We start from the raw sequence: 24,572 nt of genomic DNA on the forward strand, positions 1-24,572 counted from the left end.
TGACTGTGGAGAAATAATTGAATATGAAGTAAACTGGCCTACACTGTACACCTATACACTACACTGTATATATTTTGACACTGGTTAAACGTGAATCAAAATGCTAAATGCTTAATGCTTGATATGAAAAGCCCATAGCATGATGATTTTAGAGTTAAAATGTTATACTTTTAACATGTTATTTTATCTACAGATTGCTCTAGCGCGCTATCATAAAAAAAATACAAAATGAAATTCCCCATGTTGCTGGAGGCTACCAAGGGGGGGGGGGGGGGGTCAATCACATCAGTTCTATTTGCGCTGAGTTCTATTCGCATTGAAAGGGAAAGAATAATATTTGTGCTTCTAACCGTGGGGCCTGCCCTTTCTTTGTTGCTTTCATGTCCTGCTTTGTGTTCCTTTCTCTTGCTTCAGTAAATGCCCGTCCACTTGCATTGTGTCTGCCTGGCTTGCTTCTCTAACGAAAGCAGCCATGGAGTGAGTGTGTGAGCGGCGCTCTGTGTGTGTGTGTGTGTGTGTGTGTGTGTGTGTGTGTGTGTATGTGTGTGTTTGCTTTTATAGTTCCTTGTTAGTATACGACATGCCAAAACCCTTTTCTTTCTGTGCCTTTACAATGAACCAGATTTATCAAGGTCAACCATTTATATGAGGCACTCTTTATAAAAGCATTTCTACAAGTTTTGTGAATGAGACACACTGTACTTACCCAGAGTTGTGTGTGTCTTCTTGGTAATACTAACATCTGGGGCAAACTGCAGCATACAGTTGTTCCAATATGCCTTGGTGTGCTTTATTACAATGCTAGTTTTACATAGCATTGAACAAAAGGCATTTACTTTTATGGCATGCACTATAATATAATGGGATAGAATATTTTGCCTCAGAAAGAGGGACAGGGAGGAGGGTTGCTTCATTGAAATATTTAAAAGCTTAAAGAGTTGACAAGCTGTAGCCTGTACTTTAAGCACACAGAAACCAGGACAGAGGACACAAAATAAATGGAGACTGGCTTAGGGGATGGAACAAGTTACCTAGTTGCTGATGCCGAAAGATACTTTAAAACCCGACTAGTTTTGAGATCAATCAGGTACTAAGAACTGGATGAGTGCTTTAGGCAGAATGGCCTCCTCATATTTGCTTATTTTCTTTCTCCTGTCCTTTATGTTCTTACACATGATCATCATTATTTTTCTGATTTGATATCAGAAGATTCTGGTATTCCTATCTATTTTGTTGTATGCTCCATTTTCTGAAAGGTCAATTGCTATGGACAGCTCCAGCCTATGGAATCAGCACCACAGCTGTGGACAGCTCCTGTGTTGTTTTATTTGTGTGCACTCAGTCTCAGCCCCTTGACAGCGCATGGTATGTGTGGTATGGGGGTCAGAAGAGACCTGGTGGTTGCCCCAGGGAAGGTCTGTTTGTGTAACATCTTCCTGCCATAATGCCTGACCATCTGATTGCACAGCCGGAGGACAGGAGAGTGTGGGCTGTTTGCTCCAGTTTGCTGTCTTCCATGTCACTCTGCTACAGTAACCAGAGGCAGCTCTACCTGCATCATAAAATGTTGCTCTGTGCGTTCAAATAACTGCGATACTGTGTGCTGTCATATACGTTTGCAGGCTTCTTAGATCTGAGTGTTTTATAATGACCAGAATTGAATTTGCTGGCTTCCAGATCCAGTCCAGAGTTCTCCATACTGTAATGTACTTCGTTCAAATTGGATACCGCTAAAATGTGAAATAGATTAACCTGCTGTTCAACCTAGCTGCAAAGATTCTTACAAAGAAACTTGGATTTCAAGTCACTAGACCACTTGGCATTGCTGTGGTGAGCTTTTCCAGCAGAAAAAATCTGTAAGGCCGTTGCCCTTAAATCATTGAGCTGAAATATTTTAGTGCCCTTCCTATTTTCATAAACACAAGCAGCTGCCCTGGTTTTGATTAATTCATCTTGTGAGTTTCAAATTCAGCTGGGGACAGGCGAACGCATACGCCACACTCTACATAATTAACTCAAGTTGCACACAGCAGTAATACTGGAGTCCACTCTCACACCGGTTCCATTAATTAGCCCTGTCCCAGTGCTATATTAGAAGTGATGTAATAGGGAGCTGTCCATTACTAGGGTGCTGAAACAAACCACACAGCAACACAAAAGGTGTCATTCAGCAATGCCTGTCACTTTCAATAGGGTTAAAGTACTGGAAAGGGTTATAATCTCTTCATGTTTTTAATTCTTGTATTTGGATCTGCTATTTCCAGCCCTCTTTGGAGCTGTAAAAAGTTCTGAGACGTCCAATACTGGATTTCTGCAAGGCAAGCAGCTAATAACAGCCCAGCAGAAGTATTTCCTGGCTTTAAAGACAGTATCATCAGCGTAACAATGGAAGTTCACCCCATGTCTGTGGATAATGTCACCTAAAGGTGACATAGATAAAGGAAATAGCAGAGGAGCTAAAATAGAGCCCTGTGGAACATTACAGACAACTGAAGACAGTACTGCTTTCACTTCCCAAACATGAGACAAACTGAAACCTATTGGAAAGATAAGAACTGAACCAAGATAGGACTTTCAAGACGATTCAATGCAATGGAGTGGTCCACGGTATCAAAAGCAGCAATTAGATCTAGGAGAATTAAAACTGAAGAAAAGCCCGAGTCAGAGCTTATCACCAGATCATTTACTACTCCAACAAGGGCTGTCTCAGGGCTATGTGCAGCATGAAATCCAGAACGAAATGAAAGTATTTAAAATTATAAATGGTATAGATAAAGTCAGCCCAAGACACTACTTAAAATTTAGCACAGAGAGAAGAACAAAAAGGCATAAAGGGAGAGTAAAAGTAAGTTTAGAACAGAAGGTAGGAAGCACTTTTTTATACATGCATGGAATGACACATTTCAGATTCAACCCTACAATCATTTAAATAGCAGCATTTCTCTTTCCCCGAAATAACTTTTAAAAACACCAGACACAATGCATCTCATTAGCAACGCAATCATTAACGGTTACATGATCTTTTCATTTCGAGGTGCCAGCATGAAACACTGTATCACCTTTCATGAAAGCATCAGGGTAAGCCACCTACTATATTAAGTATGTCTAGTGAGGCACTTACAGTATTGAACGACAGACCTTGCAGTCTACGGTCGCTGGAAAAGGGTAAATTACCTTTCACTGTATTTCAGTTTTATTGTCCTCCTTTGTTTAATTTGGCCATCGTGAGTTTCTATCAGGTTCGCAAGCACATCGCAGATTTTTTTTAAATAAAAAGCTGCACCACGTAGCCATTTTAATACACCGGTACTGTCCCAAGAGTAATAAGTGTGTACAGTGGCTCTCGTTCAACCGCGGCAGAATAATTGGCATGCGCAAACGGAAATTGGTCCCCTACCTGAAAAAACCTTGATCCAAGTCTCTCTCGAATCCAAGCCGCTCCCCCCAGATTTTGGTCAAAAAGTCTTCATTTTGAGTAAATATGGTACGTGTTTTGAAATTCAGCAAGTTTAAATTGGCCTTCAGCAATTGGATGAAAAACAAGACAAATTCGGCTGCCAGCAGGGATATGCATCTTTTATATACTCCACACAGCTCTCTATAATGACTAAGCCAGATAGACTAAGAAAGGCTTCTCTTTACCCTTGAATTATCAGCCAGGCTTTCTTTAATTAAGGCATGTGGGTGGATTAAAAGATATTCATATTTAATTGTTGTTTAAATGTTCTTATTCACTTTTAAAATACAGATCCTCAAAAGCTTTTATAAATTAGAAAAAAAAGTATCATCATTGTAATTATTCAGGAGACTAATGAAATCACACAGGCTCCATGCTGCTAGTAATAAAAAGAGTTTAATATTTGAAATACATTTGGCTTAATTTAAAATAAAAATGAATATTTACAGAGGTTGTTCTTTAACATGTTGTGGCTGGAAGTATTTGTGCCTCATGGACACATAGAAAAAGGTAGACCCTTTAATAGTTGCATAGGGAAGACATTACTGGAGAGTTGCTGATAAAATTGTTCCATAAATTCCATAAATCTGTCCTGTTTTGTACTTCTATTAACTACACAAGTCTCATATGTGCAGCTACAATGTCACAGCTAACATTTTCATTGTAAAAAAAATGTGCTACTACAGTACACTAGGTTTTTTTTTAAAAAAAGTTCTCCCTGTCTTTTCACACCAAGGTTGTCTGGCGTCCAGCGTATTTTGACACCGAAGCCGTCAATCAATCAGTGTCACTGAACATTCCCTTAAAGTACAAAATTACGTTTGTATATCTTTCAGCACTAAGAACTATAAGAGCAGTATTATTTCATGATAACCAATTTATAAAGTTCTATGTATTTTGTAGAAATAAATGGGAATCTGTTTTACATTATACATTTCATGTGTCATTTCGAGTGCCACACTGTAGAGCAGTCTTTCTATACCGTAGTTCTTCGTTGTTGAAAGTTAAAGGTCTTCCAAGTTGACACCCAGGCATACACTCACAGCAATCTTTATAATTATTTAACAAGTTTGCACACTTTCTACCTGCTGCTGATTGACTGTTAAAACCAGAAAAGTAGTGTTGCTATCTAAATAAAATAATGAGTCATTAAAACTTACACTTTATTACTTGCAACTCTTTTTTTTTTTACAATGCAAGGTGTGTGATCTTTCGAAAGTGTATTCCCCTGGTCCCACTCCAAGTAGTCTAATGCTAATTTGCCAAAATGAAACAATTTTCTATGACCTCTCGTCCTGGTTTCTGCACTGCTTGGTCAAGTTATTCAATTCCTTTCAAGATTTTAGACTTCAAGCAAGACCTCCCCTATTTCTTCTTTGTCTGGACTAAACAGATTCAGCTCACAGAAACAGGACTCATAAATGCTGTCTCAACAGTGCATTATACAACCTCATACCTCATTTGATTTGTACTGTACACTATTGACTGTATACACAGGCATTCATTTAGTGATGTATTCCCTGTAATACAAATACCAAGCTGGATATCTAAAAGCTTACTATGTGGCATGTACCCCACTGGGCACCATCAAAGTTGATTCTGAGATACAAGGCAAATCTACCCTCCTGGGTAGAGAGAGAGAGAGAGAAGTCTTGGAGAATTCTGGCTGCTTATTTAAAAAAAAGCCCAACCTTAGGGAACTGATGTGTTGGAGAAGAAGAAAAAAATATGCAGCCAGGCATTCTGAATGAAATTATGCAAACGTATTCACTGCAGGAAAGAGAATTTTTTTTTTATCAAAACTGGAAAAGGCTAAAACCTACTTGGCTTTAAATGTATTTCACATTTTCATTAAAAAATAAGGCTTTCGAAGCATGAACCCGTGGGCTACCACATGTTACAGGTACCACGAAATTGGATACAATGTGGAGAAAAAAACGGGAAAGTATTTGTTAGTAAAAAAACGAATTGGTAACAAGGATTTTTGTTTTTCACTTTCTCTGATTAATTTGAAACTGGCCCCTTAATGTGTGTTAAATTAATTAGTTAGTTACAAGATCAATAACTGTAATTATAGCATTGCCGTATGTGTTGACAATACAGAATTAAAAAGTAATGTCCTATCATTTATTTTGTAAATTTAGTCTGCCCATTTATTATCGACAATTTAGAATGCAGAATTATATTCCCTCATTCCTTACAGTACAAGCTACCCAATCTGGATGAGGTGGCATCTCTTTTACTATTAAGAAGCACCCTACACACAACATATTAACTTACAATATGGTAGACTTTTAGGAATCTTAGAGACTGCTATTTTATTATTATCCAGTAAAGTGTAGATTTAGACATACTATTTCACTGTGTATCCATGACTCATGATACTTTCTTTATGTGATAGATATATTGTATTGTAGATGAATGTAGCATTTTGGATCTTGATACAAGACAAAAAGCAAAGCACAGCTCATTGTAGATCACCAAATGGTTCTTGGGTGATGAATAAGTACAAATTTGATAATTGGTATGAATACATACTCTCCCTATCATTTCGTCTTGCAACAAAATAGCCCATTGTTAACTGGCCAATCTACCTAGGTGTGTGTCCAAAGTGATTTAGTGGGTTGATTTGTGCCTGGATCTAGAATGTGTGTTGTGCATCTAGTTGCATTGGAAATCAACGGCATTCTCTAATACACATGCATTATCATTCACTGTAGTGCAATTTAACCTGGCAGGTAGATGCATGTGATGATAGCCAACAATATGCATGGCTGCTACCATCAGTGATAGCATATGGATGACTGTATTCTATCCAAGACAAATACATGTTACAGTATTGTCAATATGGCAACCATTTGGCAAGTAGATTAAAGAACAGATCCAGTAATTCTGCACTATGTATAGCTCAAGAACAACACACCCCCTTCACAATATCTGTGTATCCGGTTTCAGCACCGCAGCAATGGACATCGCCAATGATTGAATAGCTGTTGCTGTATTTCAGCCCCACTATAATGGCCAGCTCTTGTGTTTTAATAGACTTTGCTGTATTTCAGAACCCAAGCCATGGACAGCTCCTCAATGTGATTTGATCTACAGAGATGGTTATAAAGCAACATTCAGTGCAACTGGTACTAGGCATTAGGTCAATGAATAACTAGCAACTAGATTAATTCTGTATCTGTTTAATATGGATGCCAACTATACCGTGCAACTAAAATCTTTGTTGTATCAGCTATGTTATTACTGTTTGTTATGAACATGCCCTCTCTCACCCCCCCATTGTAAGTGCTTGACAGCGTTGTAAGAATCTGCTGCTCGAAGCATAATTAAATCAACCAGGTATTTCTACTCAAGGTCATTAAATCCCTTGGAATCCCATTTTTACAAGTAATTATACTATAACTGTCAGCCAGACTGAGCTGTTCCCTACTACAGAGAAGCAAGCAAACCTTAAAAACAACCTAGGTTACCTTCCGCTTATATGGGCCAGTGCCATGGCAAGCAACTGGAAAAACAATGACAAATGGTGCTGATCTAGTATGACAGTTGAGTATCCATTTATATCTTCTTTTTTCTGCCCCAGAGCGTTTCACAATATGCTTTTGCAAAGCCCTTGTCTGCATTTTAAAAGGGACTGTCTGCCTTTATTGAATTTAGAGAAATAAGAAAAGGGCTCTGATAGCAAAACACACAACCCGAGCAGAAACTCAGTGTATATATTCAGACACCAAGGGCAGATCTGGTATCCTTTTCAATGTTTGTTTTCCATCAGCTCACAAAATACCTTCATAAATCCCTCATCTTTTAGAGTGCATATTTGACTGGAGTTCTTCATTGGAACACCATGAAGCCTGTTAATTATACCACAGGCGACTTTCACTCTGAGTTGTTTATGACCAGCTGAGCTGACAACACAGTGTGATTGAGTGGGGAGGATGTACAGGTATGATTGAGGCCACTTAAACATAAAGGACTAAGCCTATATGTAGCATGTGGATGGATTTAGTCAGTTTTGAATTGCTTTTGGTCAGTACCTATAAAAGATGACTGTACTAGAGAATGCTAGTGTACTCTCTGCAAGCACTCTTGTTGGTCTAGAAATTAGTTACAAAAGAACAGCCCATCAGTGTTTGTTCTCAGGAGCTGGTTGATCTCAAATCTGTGCCTTAAAAGATCCTTGTGATACATTGTCAACAGCATGGATAAGCAACCCATTCTATAGCAGTCTCACTGTAATGTCTCATACCCTAAACCTCCGCTGGTCCTTTAGTGTTCTTAAAGTATTGGCCAGGGTAAAACAGCATAGGTGTTCAGGGTTAAATAAATAGCATGAATAATAGGGAAGCTCTTTGCAGTTGTTTTGCAGCACACAGTTTTAAGAGAGCTAGGCATCTGGGCTGTTGATCATCACAGAGAATGCTGCTGCAGATCAATAACAGATGCGTGTTTTTTAAAAAAATGGTATAGATAAATAGCTGTTGGGAAATGCAGGCAATACATTTCCAAGCTGACAACCACTGCCACAGCTGCTAAACAGCCTTAATGTGACTGGGAAGGAGCGTGGTGGTCGATGGGCCAGTGGAAAAATTGACCTATTTCAGAACCACAGTTTATGGACAGCTCCTGGATGAGTGTTTTACTGGTATCTCTGTTTCATCATGGAGCATTGGACAGCCCCATTGTTCTAACAAAAGTTCAACACAGTACATTCTAGAGGCAGATTTAAGGATCTGAGGACCAGCTTATTCAATATTATTTCCGTTTAGCATTAGTATTATTTGTTGTACTATTGCAAAAAAAAGAAACAGGATCCTGTGTGGTTTTGCCAGCATATGTGTTGAGATTTTCATTTGTGTATCAATACGTATATATTTCCGGGCCACTGTATAGAGCTGGGCCAATGTTTTCCCCTATCGTAGCATTGACGTGACTCTACAAGGTGCTGGAAGGTGTGTCAAGCGAACCGTTCATTCATCAATATTTCAATCTGTGCAGATCGGAATGATAAATGCATCATTCAAGTTCATCCCGAATGTGTTCAAGTGAATTGAGATCCAATGATTGAGGTGGACGTAGAAGATGCCTGAAGGCCCTGTCTTGCTCCTCAAACCATGTTTGTGCACAATTCTAGTACAGTGGGTGGGTGCATTATATTCTTGAAAGTAACCATTGCCACGAGGGTTCAGCATTGTTGGGTGGGCTTGATCCTCAAGAGTGCTTCAGTAAACTATTCATCTGGCCCTCCAGAATAATCAAGGGTCCCAGGGGATACCAGGAGAACATGCCCCACACCAGGGCCAGGCCTAGTCCGATAGGGAGACAGGGCATAATACAGTAACGTATGTGTGTGTGTGTGTGTGTGTGTGTGTGTGTGTGTGTGTGTGTGTGTGTGTGTGTGTGTGTCTATATAATAAAAGTTCTTCAGAGATTAATAAAAAAAAGTCACCGGTGCAATAAGAGAACACCAATAAACTTTATAGCTGTGCTTTCAAATACAGAAGAAGAACACAGAACTCTAGGTAAATATATTTTGGTCCACAGTACACATAAATGGATTATAGACACATCAAAGGACATTAAAACCTGTAAGAGCACATGTAAAGTATGTGAATATATTTGTGAAGATAAAAGTGAAATTGCAAAGAGAGAAAATAACTATTCAGTTTTTTTTTTAAAACTGTTATGCAGAACAACCTTTTTTATTGTATATTTTGCCAAAAATGAAACAACGTAAAATACGTAGGAGAGACAGGTACCTTGTTATATAAAAGAATACAGAATCACCTCTCAGACATAAGTAATAAAAAAAGTAAATGAACCAATAGTTCAACACTTTACAAAAAATAAACATCACATGAAAGACCTAACATTTGTAGTTTTAGAAGAGACAATGAGATCATGTACAATATAGACGAATAAAGGAAAATTAATGGATAAATAGACTCAATACCACGATGCCTGAAGGTTTAAATAGAATGGAATAGTAGAGTGTTACATCATTGACTATGTAGTAAATAACATTACAAGGACATGAATAGATTTCAGTAAACATAAATGAATGTGGTTACCATGGCATACAAAGTACCTCCACTGTTTGTTTTCAAACACACTTGACAAAAGTATGTTGAACCTACTGAAATGTTGGGAAGTTGGCCCCCTTGAGTAAAAACACTATACATATAGTAATAATTTTTTTGAAGCAGCAGAAAGTATATCTGCCTTGACCGATGTAACAGAACTGAATCAAATCAATTTACGCTGAGAGGCTTCAACAAATCAACTGAGTTAAAGTATTTCGAAACTATCCTAAAATATGCACCCCTGCCATCTGCCAAACTCTTCAGCTTTAAACCGAATGATGCAGTGAAGAATGGAAGAAAAAACAGCTGGGCTAAACAGCTTAAAATGAGTGGAGCTGCCAAGCGCTGTTCTGTTTCACACTGCCATTCAAGACACAAATGTGCAGATGTTATATCAGTTGGAAATACAGTATCTGGTACTCCATTGTGCCTAAATCTGGAAATGTGTTACATGTGTACTTCCTAGGTCGTTTCATTTCAGCAGTCTTTCTGGGTCATGCTGCTGTCAGTCAATAGCCAGCTGGTGGCTTATTGACAGGAAAGAAGCAGTTGAAGGGGTGGGGACAATTTCACTTTCCAGATGACCATGCAAGTGCAGTCAGAAAGCATGGATTGCAACAGAGATTCCATACCTAGTGTGATTCCAGCTGTCATTTGATGGAAATGGTGTATTGTGGGAAAAGGCGTTGTTGAAATTATCTTTCCCCGTGGAGATCCCCAGCAAGTAAGTGTTGAAACTGTATCCCTCAGTTGATTTACGATTGAAAAATTTCTAAAGAGTCGGCAATATGTTAAACACAGCTCTGCGACACCAACAACACGGGACCCAGCAAAGGCAGTGTTTCTTGTAAACACTGCAGGGTGTTTCTGTAACACTAAACCTCCCCTTCCCCCTCTCATCTAGCATACAGTTACGCGACAGCGCCTGTACAATTCCACAGTGCCACGGTTATTTGTAGGATTGGTCTGATAGTCCCTGGAGAACCGCTTTGTCTCTGAGTGAAAAGCCAGGCATCGAAGGGAGCAATCTCTCCACTGTTGCAGCACCTGTTCCCAGGAACTTAGCACAGCAGGTCTGTGTTATACGTGGTGTATTGATACCATTACTACGCATTTCAGATACAGAAACACCGGATTTTTAAAATTGCTCTCAGAGCATCAGGTGGTAGTCTCTGGGGGCATTGGTAAACTCTGGACGCAGTCTAGAAGATTTTCACAGCTTTTCAATATATTACTCTGGGGGGGAGAGGGGTGCATTGTGGGGGGATGGGGTAATTTAATGTTTAGATCTGACTATCACGTCCCGCTAGTGGGTTATTGCCCCAACTTGTTGTAATATTAAATTTATAATTATTTTTTTAAAGATATTTTAAGACATTTTAAGACGTATTTTTAAATAAAGACATTACTATTATTATCAATAATAATAATAATAATAATAATAATAATAATAATAATAATAATAACTCAGCTGAGAACAATTAATATACATTGTCAATACTTGTGTCTACGTCATTGAATCTCCTTTACAATATTAAATCTTCTTTATCTCGTCGCTTTTAAATGCTGCAATAGCATTTTATAAGTAACTGAATGAAAACAATACATGAAACCATCTTCTTTGGGTCATGCAATTCTAAAAGAGGTTAAGTTAAAGCTTCCTGCCTTCTCAATTGACTTCTACATTTAATAGGAATGAATATTCTTTACAAGATGCATTATCTAACTCAATCAGGGATTAACATGAAAAGCTGGTTTTAATGAACACTTGTATGTGTAGGCACTAGAAACAACATACAGATTGTAAGTCATTTGGATAGCTTAATAAATGTTTTATTATTATTATTATTATTATTTATTTCTTAGCAGACGCCCTTATCCAGGGCGACTTACAATCGCAAGCAAATACAAATACATTCAAGTGTTACAATACAAGTAATACAATAAGAGCAAGAAATACAATAATTTTTGTTCAAGTGTGACAAACCACAATTCAATAATACAGCAGATAATAGTGATAGTTACAACAGGATATGATTAAATAGTGATAGTTACATCAGGATATTATTAAGTACAAAATACTACAGGTGAAACACTTGACAGATTACAATATTCTGAAGTACAGGATTAAATGCAGTAAAATAGGGGGCAGATAAGAGCAAAATAAAGCACATTTAAATGAAGGGTGATAGTGTCCCAGGATACAGCAGAGGAGTTCTACAGGTGCTGTTTGAAGAGGTGAGTCTTAAGGAGGCGCCGGAATGTGGTCAGGGACTGGGCAGTCCTGACATCTGTTTTACTGTGCTGGGAGCAGTCAGGGTTCAAAATCTAGTCGATCTGGATAGCATTGCTAAAAAACTAGAGAATGGAAATTCTTTAATTCAAATCAGGGAATTATATTTTAATGTGAGCAATATCACACTTAGAGTAGTGCGTATAGATACAAAATAATACCACTTTATCTCAGCTATGTATTACCAACACCTTTATAGAGGCATTCTTATTCCAAACATCTATGTGAATAAAGTAGGCTGAATGACTGATCGATCTGCGTGAATGGATTCTGTTTAAAATAAAATCCAAACGAGCACAACGTTAACCCTGATTTTCCTGGACGTTTTAAAATCTGTATTTTTTCCACAGTTATGATTTCGATAGTAACTTTTCCATTTATAGTACCATTTTAAAGACTTTTGAACCAGTGTATTGCATTACTGTGCTGTGTCCTTTATTCATCAGATTGAGGGTGTAGAAAGCTGGGGTAGACATTTATTAAAACCATTCCCAAGGTGTGCCTGACTCTGTTCTACTGTACATTAGAAAGTGACTCAAGCATCACGAGGAGGGAAGCTGACAATTTGGATGACCAGATCCAACGTGTTCCTTGCACCTCACTGCAAAAATAAGAAAGTTAACATTAATTTTATTTATTATTATTATTATTTATTTCTTAGCAGACACCCTTATCCAGGGCGACTTACAACTGTTACAAGATATCACATTATTTTTACATACAATTCCCCATTTATACAGTTGGGTTTTTACTGGAGCAATCTAGGTAAAGTACCTTGCTCAAGGGTACAGCAGCAGTGTCCCCCACTGGGGATTGAACCCACAACCCTCCGGTCAAGAGTCCAGAGCCCTAACCATTACTCCACACTGTTATAGGACACATATGTCCCTTGTCCCCCGTAAGGCTTAATTGTGATCTCTGTGCTATGGGATTAAAGCAAGGATGTTCTATTAATACAATCTAAAAGCGTGGCATAACCATTGTAAAGTATAACACGATTGAAAACACATTTTCTTGCTGTTGCTATAAAATGGCAAACACGTACAGGACAGTAGCTGTAGCTGATAGCGCATTTTGTCATAAAAATAGAGTGGAAAGTGTTACCGTGTGAAAGAGGTATCATTTTCTTTGACACAGCATATGGTACAGAAATTAAATTGTTAGTAGCTGTTCTTGTGATTTTTTAAGATGTTTAAAGCCCCACTGTGGCTTCAATAGAGCTTTTAGAATCACCTCTCAGTGCAGCTGGTACAACTGGAAACACGACTCCCATTGCATAGCAGCTTGATCCATTCCAGGTTTTACTATGAGTTTAATAAGACACACCTGAGCTCACTTGTACACCGTGGCTAATCACGCTAGCATGAAAATCTGGAATGGACAAAATTGCTATGCAATCTTATTTCCATCCCTGCGTTTTGTATTGATAGAAAAAACATGACATTATACAAAAACACACAAGAGGCCGGGTGAGCCCTTCTGTGCTCACCCGGTTCCCAGAAGCTGATTGATCTCAAAACTCAAGATGGTTCTTAAAGGATCCCAGTGATTCAGCATCCAGAACATGACTAGGTGACCCATTCCATCCCCTCGCCACTCTCTGTGTGAAGAAGCGTCTCCTTCCCTCTGTCTAAGTCTGTATCCACTTTTGAACTTTGCCCTAGTTTCTGTGCTGCATTTAAAGCTTTGGTTTGTCAGCTTCTCTTGTCTAGAAAATTCAATCAAGTCCCATCTATTTCTTTTTTGTTCTAGGCTAAATACATTCCCTTAACCTGTCTTCATAGCTCTTTGGTTTAAGCCCTGGGATTAGACACTAGACTCTGAGGTCGCTGTGTACCGAATGTAACATGTGACTCACCGTTCATGCTGCATACTAAAATATCTTTAGAGGAACTGGATCATGTTTAGTGCCTCTGTATTGGTTTTGATAACTACACAAGTAGGAAGAAACTCAAAGGGAGTACACTTTTTGTAACCAGTTGGTAACAGTTTTGCCTGTTTGTTGGAGAAGGAAAAGCCAGCTGTATTCACATATGGGCAGGAGTAAAGGAGAGAGAGAGAGAGAGAGAGAGAGGATGGTAGATTAACAGCACCCTGTCAAGTGGATGGATTGATGGGTAGGTGTACGATAAGGGAGGAGGTGAATGAATTATCTGTGGGAAAATAAATTGATTGACGGGTTTTGTAAACTCCACAAGATATCAATAAGAAATGAAGATGGAGAGAGAGAGGGTGGGGACAATTGATTAAACGCGATTAGGAAACCAATACCATATATAAGGTGCTGACCGTCCGTAATTTTATATAGTGCAGTCCAACCCGTTTAATATCATGTCAAGGACAACAGTGGTGACATTAAAAGTTGACTTTAGCAAGAGACCACAGTAGGCATTGAAAAACAGAAGCTGTCTAACAAATAGAGCTGTTTTGCTGAGCAACTTGAAGTAAATGACTTGGTACTGTTTGGATTACAATAGTGCCCATTAATACAATTTCTATTCAATCTGTGCAGATTACTATACAGTATTAAAGCATAAGAAAACTGGAGACGTAAAAATATTGTATTCATTTTTTTAATAGCATGCATGCAATCTTATAATACAAACATATTCTCAAACATATAATGTAAACCCACGACGCTTTCAGGGATAATGATTACATAATAGGAATATGCACTTAATAATAATAATAATAATAATTAAGTATTATTGTTATTTTAATCATTATTATCAGCATGGTTATTATTATTATTATTTATTTCTTAGCAGACGCCCTTATCCAGGGTGACTTACAATTGTTACAAGATATCACATTATTTTTACATACAATTACCAATTGAAACAGTTGGGTTTTTACTGGAGCAATCTAGGTAAAGTACCTTGCTCAAGGGTACAACAGCAGTGTCCCCCACTGGGGATTGAACCCACAACCCTCCGGTCAAGAGTCCAGAGCCCTAACCACTACTCCACACTGCTGCCCATTATTATTATTATTATTATTATTATTATTATTATTATTATTATTATTATTATTATTATTATTATTATTATTATTATTATTATTATTATTATTATTATTATTATTATTATTATTATTATTATTATTATTATTTTAGTAACATTAGGTTTTCTTTTATTAATAGCATGTTTATTATTATTGTTCACTGTATATTTTTCACTGCTGAATAAATAAAGATTGGACCTGAAAATATTTACACCCCTATATAAAATAAAGAAACTGCCAAGGGACAGAAAATCGGAAAAGGAAACACATTTGTTAAACTATTTCAATTAGGGCTTCCTTTCTGTTTGAAAGGGGTAATACATCACTGCAGGAGGACAGCCATCGTTGTGTAATAGATAGAACAAGTAGGGTTCTAGAACAAGCAAGGGGGTTCTAGAACAAGCAAGGTTCTAGAACAACTGGTACTGCTGAGCAATCCATATAGCCAGACTCAATCCTGTAGAGACTGTGAGTCAGACAGCATTTGCCTCCCACAGAAACACTGCTTTCGCGCCTTCTGGTTTCGCTTTGCACAGCAAATTGAATTCCAGACTTGATTACCATGCTTACTCAGTATTCCAGCAAAAAACTGCGTCTGGAAATTGTCTTCGAGACAATGCTGTGCATCAATTATTTAATATATGCGCCATCTTCAAACATGTTTTCATATTAGTTTCATGATGTTTGACAACATACTTAGAAATAGAATAACATAGAAACGATGATCTGAGGGAAATTGCTCAGACAATAGACAAGTTCTGCAAATATACCATTTGAGAGTGACTCAAGTATCACGTGGAGGGAACTGACAACTGAAAATGACCAGATCCAAGATGTCAGTACATTTTAAACGCTGTTGTTCCGTGCACCTCGTTGCAAAATTAAGAACATTAGCATAATTTTTTATTTGAGGGACACATATGTCCCTTGTACCTTAAAAGGTCAAAGTGAAACATCTTAGTAAATATTTCATTTCTGGTCATCACTTGTATGCAAAATTCCCTTCTTAAAGACCCTTAAAAATGTTAACTCATACACACACAAAGTATTAAAAGGTAAGGCATATTAGGTAATTGATATAATCCTGCTGTAGAAACTTTTAATTGGTGGTAAAAACGTGGTTGCAGAATTGAGTATGGGTGATTTTTAGTGCCCTTGAATCTATAGACCAACATATGCTGAGCATTGCTGGGAAAGAAAAATGGCCTTTTCCCCTCTCATTGTCACAATGAAGAGTGGCTGTAGCCTTTTTCTGTTTCTGTATTTTTTCAGAACCTGCTCCTAGAGATCTCTATCAGTTGTGAGGAATCAGATATATGATCTCTCTCTCTCTCTCTCTCTCTCTCTCTCTTCTCTCTCTCTCTCTCTCTCTCTCTCTTTCTTTCTCTTTCTTTCTCTCTCTCTCTCTCTCTCTCTCTCTCTCTCTCTCTCTCTTTTTCTCTTGTGGTCAAAATAATCAGGGAGAGAATGGCTGAATAAATGTTAATGGGGAGAGGAGAGCTGAGTAAACCTACTACATGTGTAACTGTACAGGCAAGAGAGAGAAAAAAAAAGGTCTCATTAGTTTTAGCTAAATTATTCAGGCAGGGACGGACCATTTCTGGTGGGGGGGGTGGGTGAGGGTGTCGCTGTGTCTGTGTGGTGTCAGGTGGATCATATTTCCTGATCTGTTAAAGATCTGCGCTGTGGAGAAACTGAGGTTTTCACCCTCAGTACCCTCAGCTCCACCCCTCTGTCTTTTTCCAGTCATTCTCTGCAGTGAGCGCCAGCAAGCTCCTGTTTATAGGGTGTAAGCCCTAACGTTGCTGAGAGTCTCTGTTATATGTGAATGCCTGCCTCCCTCCCTCCCTCCCTCCCTCCCCCCCCCTCCCTCTCTCTCTCTCTCCTGCTCTCCTGCTCTCCCTCTCTCAGTCTCAGGCTTGCTTTTAACGGAGCAGAGATTCACAGACTAATTTGCTTGTGTCGTCTTTCTGTGCTGTTTTTTGACGCGGGAGAAAATCATAGATGAAGCCTTCAACATATCTGCATATACATTTGTGAATGGCGATCCGTGTGTTTTTATATGGCTTGGGGACTCAGTGATTTGCGACCGTTATAGGAATTGGATTTCCCGAGCAGAATTATAAACCACAAGGGCTTTTTTTTTTTTGCTTTTATTCTTGGAAGGCAAAGCATTGTTGATGTGAAATTCTGTCCGTGTTTGTCTGTGTGCACGCGTGTGTGTGTGTGTGTGTGTGTGTGTGTGTGTGTGTGTGTGTGTGTGTGTGTGATGCCGTTGATTTTGCTGCAGATCTTGGCGTGCTTTTCCTCCTAAGATTGGAGTCGATTTAGGAATCTAAAACTGGGATTTGCTGCCTCGTTGGGTATTGTTTTGGTTTTTGGTTGCTTTTTTTCCTTCCTGCTGGAAAAAAATGAGGCTGTCCCTGAAAATATTATAGCATATAATCTAGGATCTTTGGGAAAACAGATTCGGATCGGTGACTAATTTTTTTTCCAGGTTTTTTTTTCTTAAGAAGTTCCTTGGATCTTTTATTTTTTCAGAAGGGGGTGGGGGATAAATACGGACGAGTCCACCTAATTCCTGACAGAATTCCCAGTATCTTTTTTCCAAAGGGGAAGAAGAAAGGTGGATTTTTATATTTTCTATTTTTCTCTGGCGGAGGGGGGGCGTGGGGGGGGGGTTCCCCTTTGGTTCACAGGATCGTCTACTTACGGGAAGGATTTGATTTTTTTTTCTTGGTGGAAACCAGAAAAATGGGTACTGGGGGAAACTAAAAAAAAAACAAAAAACAGAATGACATCTTCGTGTTGCTGTTGGATCACGGAAAGGGTCCCAGCGACACTGGCACTGCGTGTGCCCAGCGGTGCCCGTTGCTGGTACCACCAAACCCCTGCTGCCATGACTGCCCCCAGAATGCCTCGCTACCTGGGCACTAGCTTTTCCGGATTGGGTAGTTGGCTTCGATTAGCCCTCTCTATTGCAGTTCTAGTATTCCCTGGGGTTGCCCATGCAGCTCGAGTCTCCTCCAGCCTCAGTACCACCCATCACGTCCACCACTTCCATAACAAACATGGGACTGTACCGATCGCCATCAACAGAATGCCTTTCCTAACACGCGGGGGCCACGGTGAGTGCCCGCCTCTCTCCCTGTGCTTCCACTGGATATTCTATACTTGTTTCTGAATTTAGTGAGGGGACTAATTGTGTAATGTATTGAATATGGCTCTGATATACTGGTAGATTATACAATACTGTATTGAATTAGCTGTCTTTCAAATCCCCAGCACTGAGTTCTCTATACTAGACTGTATTGAATTAGCAGGCTCTCAGATCCCCAGTACAGTACTGAGTTCTCTATACTAGACTGTATTGAATTAGCTGGCTCTCAGATCCCCAGTACAGCACTGAGTTCTCTATACTAGACTGTATTGAATTAGCTGGCTCTCAGATCCCCAGTACAGTACTGAGTTATCTATACTAGACTGTATTGAATTAGCTGTCTCTCAGATCCCCAGTACAGCACTGAGTTCTCTATACTAGACTGTATTGAATTAGCTGTCTCTCAGATCCCCAGTACAGCACTGAGTTCTCTATACTAGACTGTATTGAATTAGCTGGTTCTCAGATCCCCAGTACTGAGTTCTCTATACTAGACTGTATTGAATTAGCAGGCTCTCAGATCCCCAGTACAGCACTGAGTTCCCTATACTAGACTGTATTGAATTAGCTGGCTCTCAGATCCCCAGTACAGCACTGAGTTCTCTATACTAGACTGTATTGAATTACCAGGCTCTCAGATCCCCAGTACAGTACTGAGTTCTCTATACTAGACTGTATTGAATTAGCTGGCTCTCAGATCCCCAGTACTGAGTTCTCTATACTAGACTGTATGGAATTAGCTGTCTCTCAGATCCCCAGTACAGTACTGAGTTCTCTATACTAGACTGTATTGAATTAGCTGGCTTTCAGATCCCCAGTACTGAGTTCTCTATAGCAGATATCTATTGAATGTGCTGGCTCACAGACCCCCAGCATACAACTTGCCCTCCTATGCTGTGCTGAATGTGCTTAGTTTGCATATTTTATTTTGAGCTCACTGTATTGTTAGACACACCTGGGTTGCTACAATGCAGTGCTTCCTATGCAGATATCCTAGTGAGAAAAACCATTACAAGCTAATACTCCAAAACCGTATTTCCCCCTTAATCCGTAGTGCAGCCTTTCTGTTGCCATTGCTGATAACGGTGCAGTGTATTCATGTTACCTGGCTTTCTGAAATACAAAAGTCATATCATGTGATTTCAGCAGTATGATATTAATACTCACTGCTGCTAATCCAGTGCAGTAGTCATAGCTGAGCTTGTTACCTATGCACTGTGGCTAATCAAGCTCACAGTAAAACTTGGAATGGGTGAAACTGCTGTGCAATAGGAGTCTTATTTCCATTCCTGGTCACTATTAAGGGCAGTCAAGGGACCAACAAAATGTGGCCTTAATAAGGGCCTTACTATTGAAAGATTTTATGGAACAAATGAATACCAAAGAATGAAGCCAAGTTATTTTAACTGGTTAATACTTGGCAGTTTTTTTTGGTGCAAACGGTACACATCTCCTGTTTTATTTTACAGTGTAATTGTTTTAATCTAAATGCACAGGGTGTCTAATTAGTAATGTCATGTTTGATACCTTTGGGACGACAGCTCTGTAAGGTTTATGAATGAAGGTAAATATGGAATTAACTACTTTGTTACGCCATCAGGATGAGACCAGCCCATGTTTCAAATCTTAACTTACCATTTATCAGTACATTGTATTCTACATTGAACGTCATTGTTTAGATACAATATGTGCCACTAGTATTAACAGAGATTGGCAATTGATCGGATTACCTGAACTCCTGGAGACAGCCCCCAGACTGATTCACTGATGGTCCACGATGATCCTGGAGGTATTAGAGGCTTCTCTGTCTGTGTCGCCTCGATGCCCGGTATTTATAATATAGCAGGCTCAGAACATATGTGACTACAGTTTGTTTTTGTTATCTTACTAATTATCAATAGAAATGACTTATTCAGCTGTTACTCCATTCAAGTGCAACCAACCGCTAACTACCCTCTTTTACAAGGTTACTGTGGTTGGGGCTCCCGAGTGGCGAATCCAGTAAAGGCCCTCCACCTGGGGTGCAGGATGCGCCCTATAGCTTGGAGATCGCGGTTCAAATCCAAGCTATGCCACTGCCAACCATGGATGGGAGTTCCCAGGGGGCGGAGCACAATTGGCCAAGCGCTGCTCGGGTAGGGGTTAGGTCGGCTGGGGAGTCCTTGGCTCACCACACACCAGCGACCCCTGTGGCTGGCTGGGTGCCTGCAGGCCGGCCTGTACGCAATTCAGAACTGTGTGGTCCTCCAACTCTGTAAGTTCTGGATATGGCTGCACGGTGGGATGGCAGAGTGAAAAAAAAGCGGACGGCTGACGGCACTCGTTTTGGAGGACGCGAGTGCTCGTCTTCGTCTCTCCCGAGTCAGTTTGGGGGTTGCAGCGGTGAGCCAGGTTGAATAATAATTGGACATTCCAAAATTGGGAGAAAATTGGAAAATGAATAAAAACAATTGTTCAAAAAAAAAAAAAAAGGTTGCTGTGGTTCTGTTTACCATATTTTCCAGCAAGCTGGTTTAGCATTACATATGACATATCCATTCTACAGAGCGTAGGTTTAATGTTGAATACCTTGCCCTAACATTGAACCGGAGGGGAAGAAAAGTGTCTCTAATTGTGGTCTTTATACTGAGGTAGCCTTTAGGTATTATTGTACAAGGAACATAATGGAAAAGTAATGGGATTTTTCAATTGTACCATGTCCAGAAGGGCTTTGTGAGATAGACACTATTGGCTGGCACTAGGCAGATGTGACCAGCATCCCCCCATTTTTAATGCCATCTGTGCCCAGTCCAGGCTCACCAGGGCTCCTTCCAGGCTTGATGTGTAACGCCTGTGCAGCCTCAGGCAACACGCTGGCATTCCCTCCTCCCCCCACCTTCTCCCTTTGCCTTTGGCTTTCAATACATTGCCAGCCAAGCGGAGAGCGAGCTAATGGAATAATTGAGATCGGTTTTGTATTTTTTTTTTATTTGTTCGATTATTTTTTAATGTTTTGTTTCCCCTGCAGTGGTAATAATGAAGATAGCGATACAAAACTGTATTAAGCACATACGATGTGCTTTGTACATTTCGCTGGCTCTCAGATCTCCAGTAGTTCTATTTATCATGCTGTGCAATGGGAAATGTATTGCCTCAGTACTGAGTTCTCTATACTAGACTGTATTGAATTAGCTAGCTCTCAGATCTCCAGTACAGCACTGAGTTCTCTATACTAGACTGTATTGAATTAGCTGGCTCTCAGATTTCCAGTACAGCACTGAGTTCTCTATACTAGACTGTATTGAATTAGCTGGCTCTGAGATCCTCAGTACAGCACTGAGTTCTCTACACTAGACTGTATTGAATTAGCTGGCTCTGAGATCCTCAGTACAGCACTGAGTTCTCTACACTAGACTGTACTGAATTCGCTAGCTCTCAGATCTCCAGTACAGCACTGAGTTCTCTATACTAGACTGTATTGAATTAGCTCGCTCTCAGATCCTCAGTACAGCACTGAGTTATCTATACTAGACTGTATTGAATTAGCTGGCTCTCAGATCCGCAGCACTGAGTTCTCTATACTAGACTTTATTGAATTAGCTGGCTCTCAGATCCCCAGTACAGCACTGAGTTCTCTATACTAGACTGTACTGAATTAGCTGGCTCTCAGATCTCCAGTACAGCACTGAGTTCTCTATACTAGACTGTATTGAATTAGCTCGCTCTCAAATCCTCAGTACAGCACTGAGTTATCTATACTAGACTGTATTGAATTAGCTGGCTCTCAGATCCGCAGCACTGAGTTCTCTATACTAGACTTTATTGAATTAGCTGGCTCTCAGATCCCCAGTACAGCACTGAGTTCTCTATACTAGACTGTATTGAATTAGCTGGTTCTCAGATCCCCAGTACATCACTGAGTTCTCTATACTAGACTGTATTGAATTAGCTGGCTCTCAGATCCCCAGTACAGTACTGAGTTCTCTATACTAGACTATGTAATTAGCTGGCTCTCAGATCCTCAGTACATCACTGAGTTCTCTATACTAGACTGTATTGAATTAGCTGGCTCTCAGATCCTCAGTACAGCACTGAGTTCTCTATACTAGACTGTATTGAATTAGCTGGCTCTCAGATCTCCAGTACAGCACTGAGTTCTCTATACTAGACTGTATTGAATTAGCTGGCTCTCAGATCCCCAGTACAGTACTGAGTTCTCTATACTAGACTGTATTGAATTAGCTGGCTCTCAGATCCCCAGTACAGCACTGAGTTCTCTATACTAGACTGTATTGAATTAGCTGGCTCTCAGATCCCCAGTACTAAATTATTTCTACAGTACTGTACTTAATAACCTGACTGCAGACTAACACAGACTGACACAGGCAGCTAATTTACTGAGATGAGGAACAGTGCACCCAATCTGTCCTGGAGTTTCTATTTAAACAGACTTATAAACTGGATACCCAAGAGACGCATACGTGCTCACTTCACAGTCTCAGTGAGGGCATTGCAATGACTCCTATTACATGCATACCCCCCATGGTACAAATATTGAGGGGATTTTGATTTCTGTTTTACATGCTTGTTACTACTTGATGGCATTTTGGAATCGCTTTGATTGTTTCTACAATATTGAGTTATCGTTGTTCTCTAAATCTGCCTTTACCTGAGCTGCTTTGAGATTGTCTGGCAAAACCGGGTGCTGAACAGCCTCCCTCATTCAAATCTCAAGATTGCCATTTATATACAGCATCAAACTAATCAGTCGTACGTTGTCACGGTTCAAAAAAAAAATACGTGCTACAAGTGGCAGGTGTTTGTAATTTTGTAAAATGTTCCACTTGGATATTTTTAGCCTCAGTAACCCTGAGCAATCTGCCAGTTTAACAGTACGCAGGCTGGAAAAAAAGAACACACACTGCAAACTTTAAATTAACGGTGCATCACTGCTTCTTATGTTTTGACTTTTATAATGCATCTTTTATGTGTTTGACTCCTGCTTCTAATCTAATGTTGATAGAAGTTCCTGGCACATTCACTTGACTTGCTGCTAAGGAAGCAAGCAGGAGCAATCGCACAGGATTAGCGATACCTTTGTACTCTCAATGATCTTCCTGGCTTTGAGAGCTTGTCTGGGGAATCCTAAGTGCCAGGTACTGAACAGCTTTCCTCATTCAAGTCATGTGACAGTGTGACTGTTCAACTAGCCCCGCCTACTCTGTATAGACAGCGGAGGAAGGTGGGGCTGGCAGAGTCACATGATTTGAATGGAATGAGGACGGCTGTTAGTAATTAATATTCCAATTGGTGCAGGGGTGTAGGATCGTAATGATAAATCGTTTTCATCCCACACAAATAGATTGAGATCCAGGTACAGCCATGGAAGATCCTGTGATCTTCAAGCCATTTTCACCCAGTTCTGTCACAGTGGATGGGTGCATTATCATCTTGAGCGTACAAATGCAGCATTGATGCTTAAATAAAGTGTAACGCTAAGGGAACACAACGCCACCTTTTCAGGAACAGCGGCTTGAAACCTGGTTCCAGGAGACCGGAAGACCTAGTTTGAGGCAACTTTGCTGCATCAATTCAAACCCCAAGTCTCCCCTGGTGTGTCGGGCAGTGGAGCATCTGCAATTCTCTTTAATCAGAAATGAGTTGCTGTCTCTGCATTGCAAACCCTGGCCACTCCCTAACCCTGCGTAGTCACGGCGATCAGAACGCATAAACCTTCCAAGGGTTCCATCCTCACGGCAACGCCAAGCCAAAGGGACCATGTTTGGAACAAAGCAGAGATGCCTTTATGTGAAGTGCAGTCTTAATTAGGAATGCCAGTCACTGCTTTAATATCCCAGTTCTGTGAAGCAAACCTAATTGACTTTCCTTCAAGCTGTAGCAGTACACCAGCGGTCACGCATAGCCTATCATCTTCTGTCTGCCATTTCTATTTGTATTTGTAACTAAATATTTTTCTTTCACACTTAAAATAGGATTTAAAAATCAGGCTTAATCAATCAACATTTATTTTTTTATTTTTTATTTATTAATCAAATTAATCGATTAAACGGTAAATATGAAACACCTTCAATTGCCTTGTCTTGGTATTTATAATACGCGGCGTGTACAGTTTCTCTTATTGCATGTTGCATTTGTGTTCTGTCGCTATCTCTAATCACGTTCAGAGTGTATTAGATTTGATCAAATTGATAAGAGGTAGCCTGAGAACACTTAGAAACCTGTTATAAGTCATTCAGTCGAAACAGACAAAATATTAACGTACGTGATGTTTTTACATAGGACATGGTGTGCTTGAAACGTTTTGAATTCTTTGTCATTGACATTCTGGGTGTGAGATCTTCACTCCCAGTTAAATTACAAGTGTGGTTTCTGCTAATAGGTTCAAATGGGGACTTGACTTATAATAGATGCAGTTTTGGGTGACCAGAAAGCAAAGCTGCGCAGTTTTGTCTACAAAACTGCAATAAGATGCCTCTTGTAATAACATCTTAATATAAATCACAAACAATAATACAGGCAGCCACGTTTTATTTTAACATTCGATTGTTCTATGCAGGGGATGACTTTACCGCA

The 24,572-nt window shown here is 39.7% G+C and overlaps 1 protein-coding gene across 22 annotated transcripts in view; it reads left to right on the plus strand.

Annotated features, from left to right (window-relative positions):
- The window catches only part of LOC117962483 (neurexin-2-like), a 431,235-nt gene that overhangs the window by 259,242 nt on the left and 147,421 nt on the right, over positions 1-24,572 (plus strand). For 4 of the 22 annotated variants that reach the window (XM_059012181.1, XM_059012183.1, XM_059012182.1 and 1 more), the window contains exon 1: positions 16,734-17,967. The exons of the other annotated variants lie outside the window; for them this stretch is intronic. In XM_059012181.1, the coding sequence (XP_058868164.1) occupies positions 17,634-17,967 (334 nt within the window). In that variant the 5' untranslated portion in view covers positions 16,734-17,633. Of the gene's footprint in view, positions 1-16,733; positions 17,968-24,572 lie in introns of those variants that run through there. 22 annotated transcript variants of the gene reach the window in all.

The sequence above is a fragment of the Acipenser ruthenus genome, chromosome 43 (assembly GCF_902713425.1).
Source record: "Acipenser ruthenus chromosome 43, fAciRut3.2 maternal haplotype, whole genome shotgun sequence".
NCBI classification, from domain to species: domain Eukaryota; kingdom Metazoa; phylum Chordata; class Actinopteri; order Acipenseriformes; family Acipenseridae; genus Acipenser; species Acipenser ruthenus.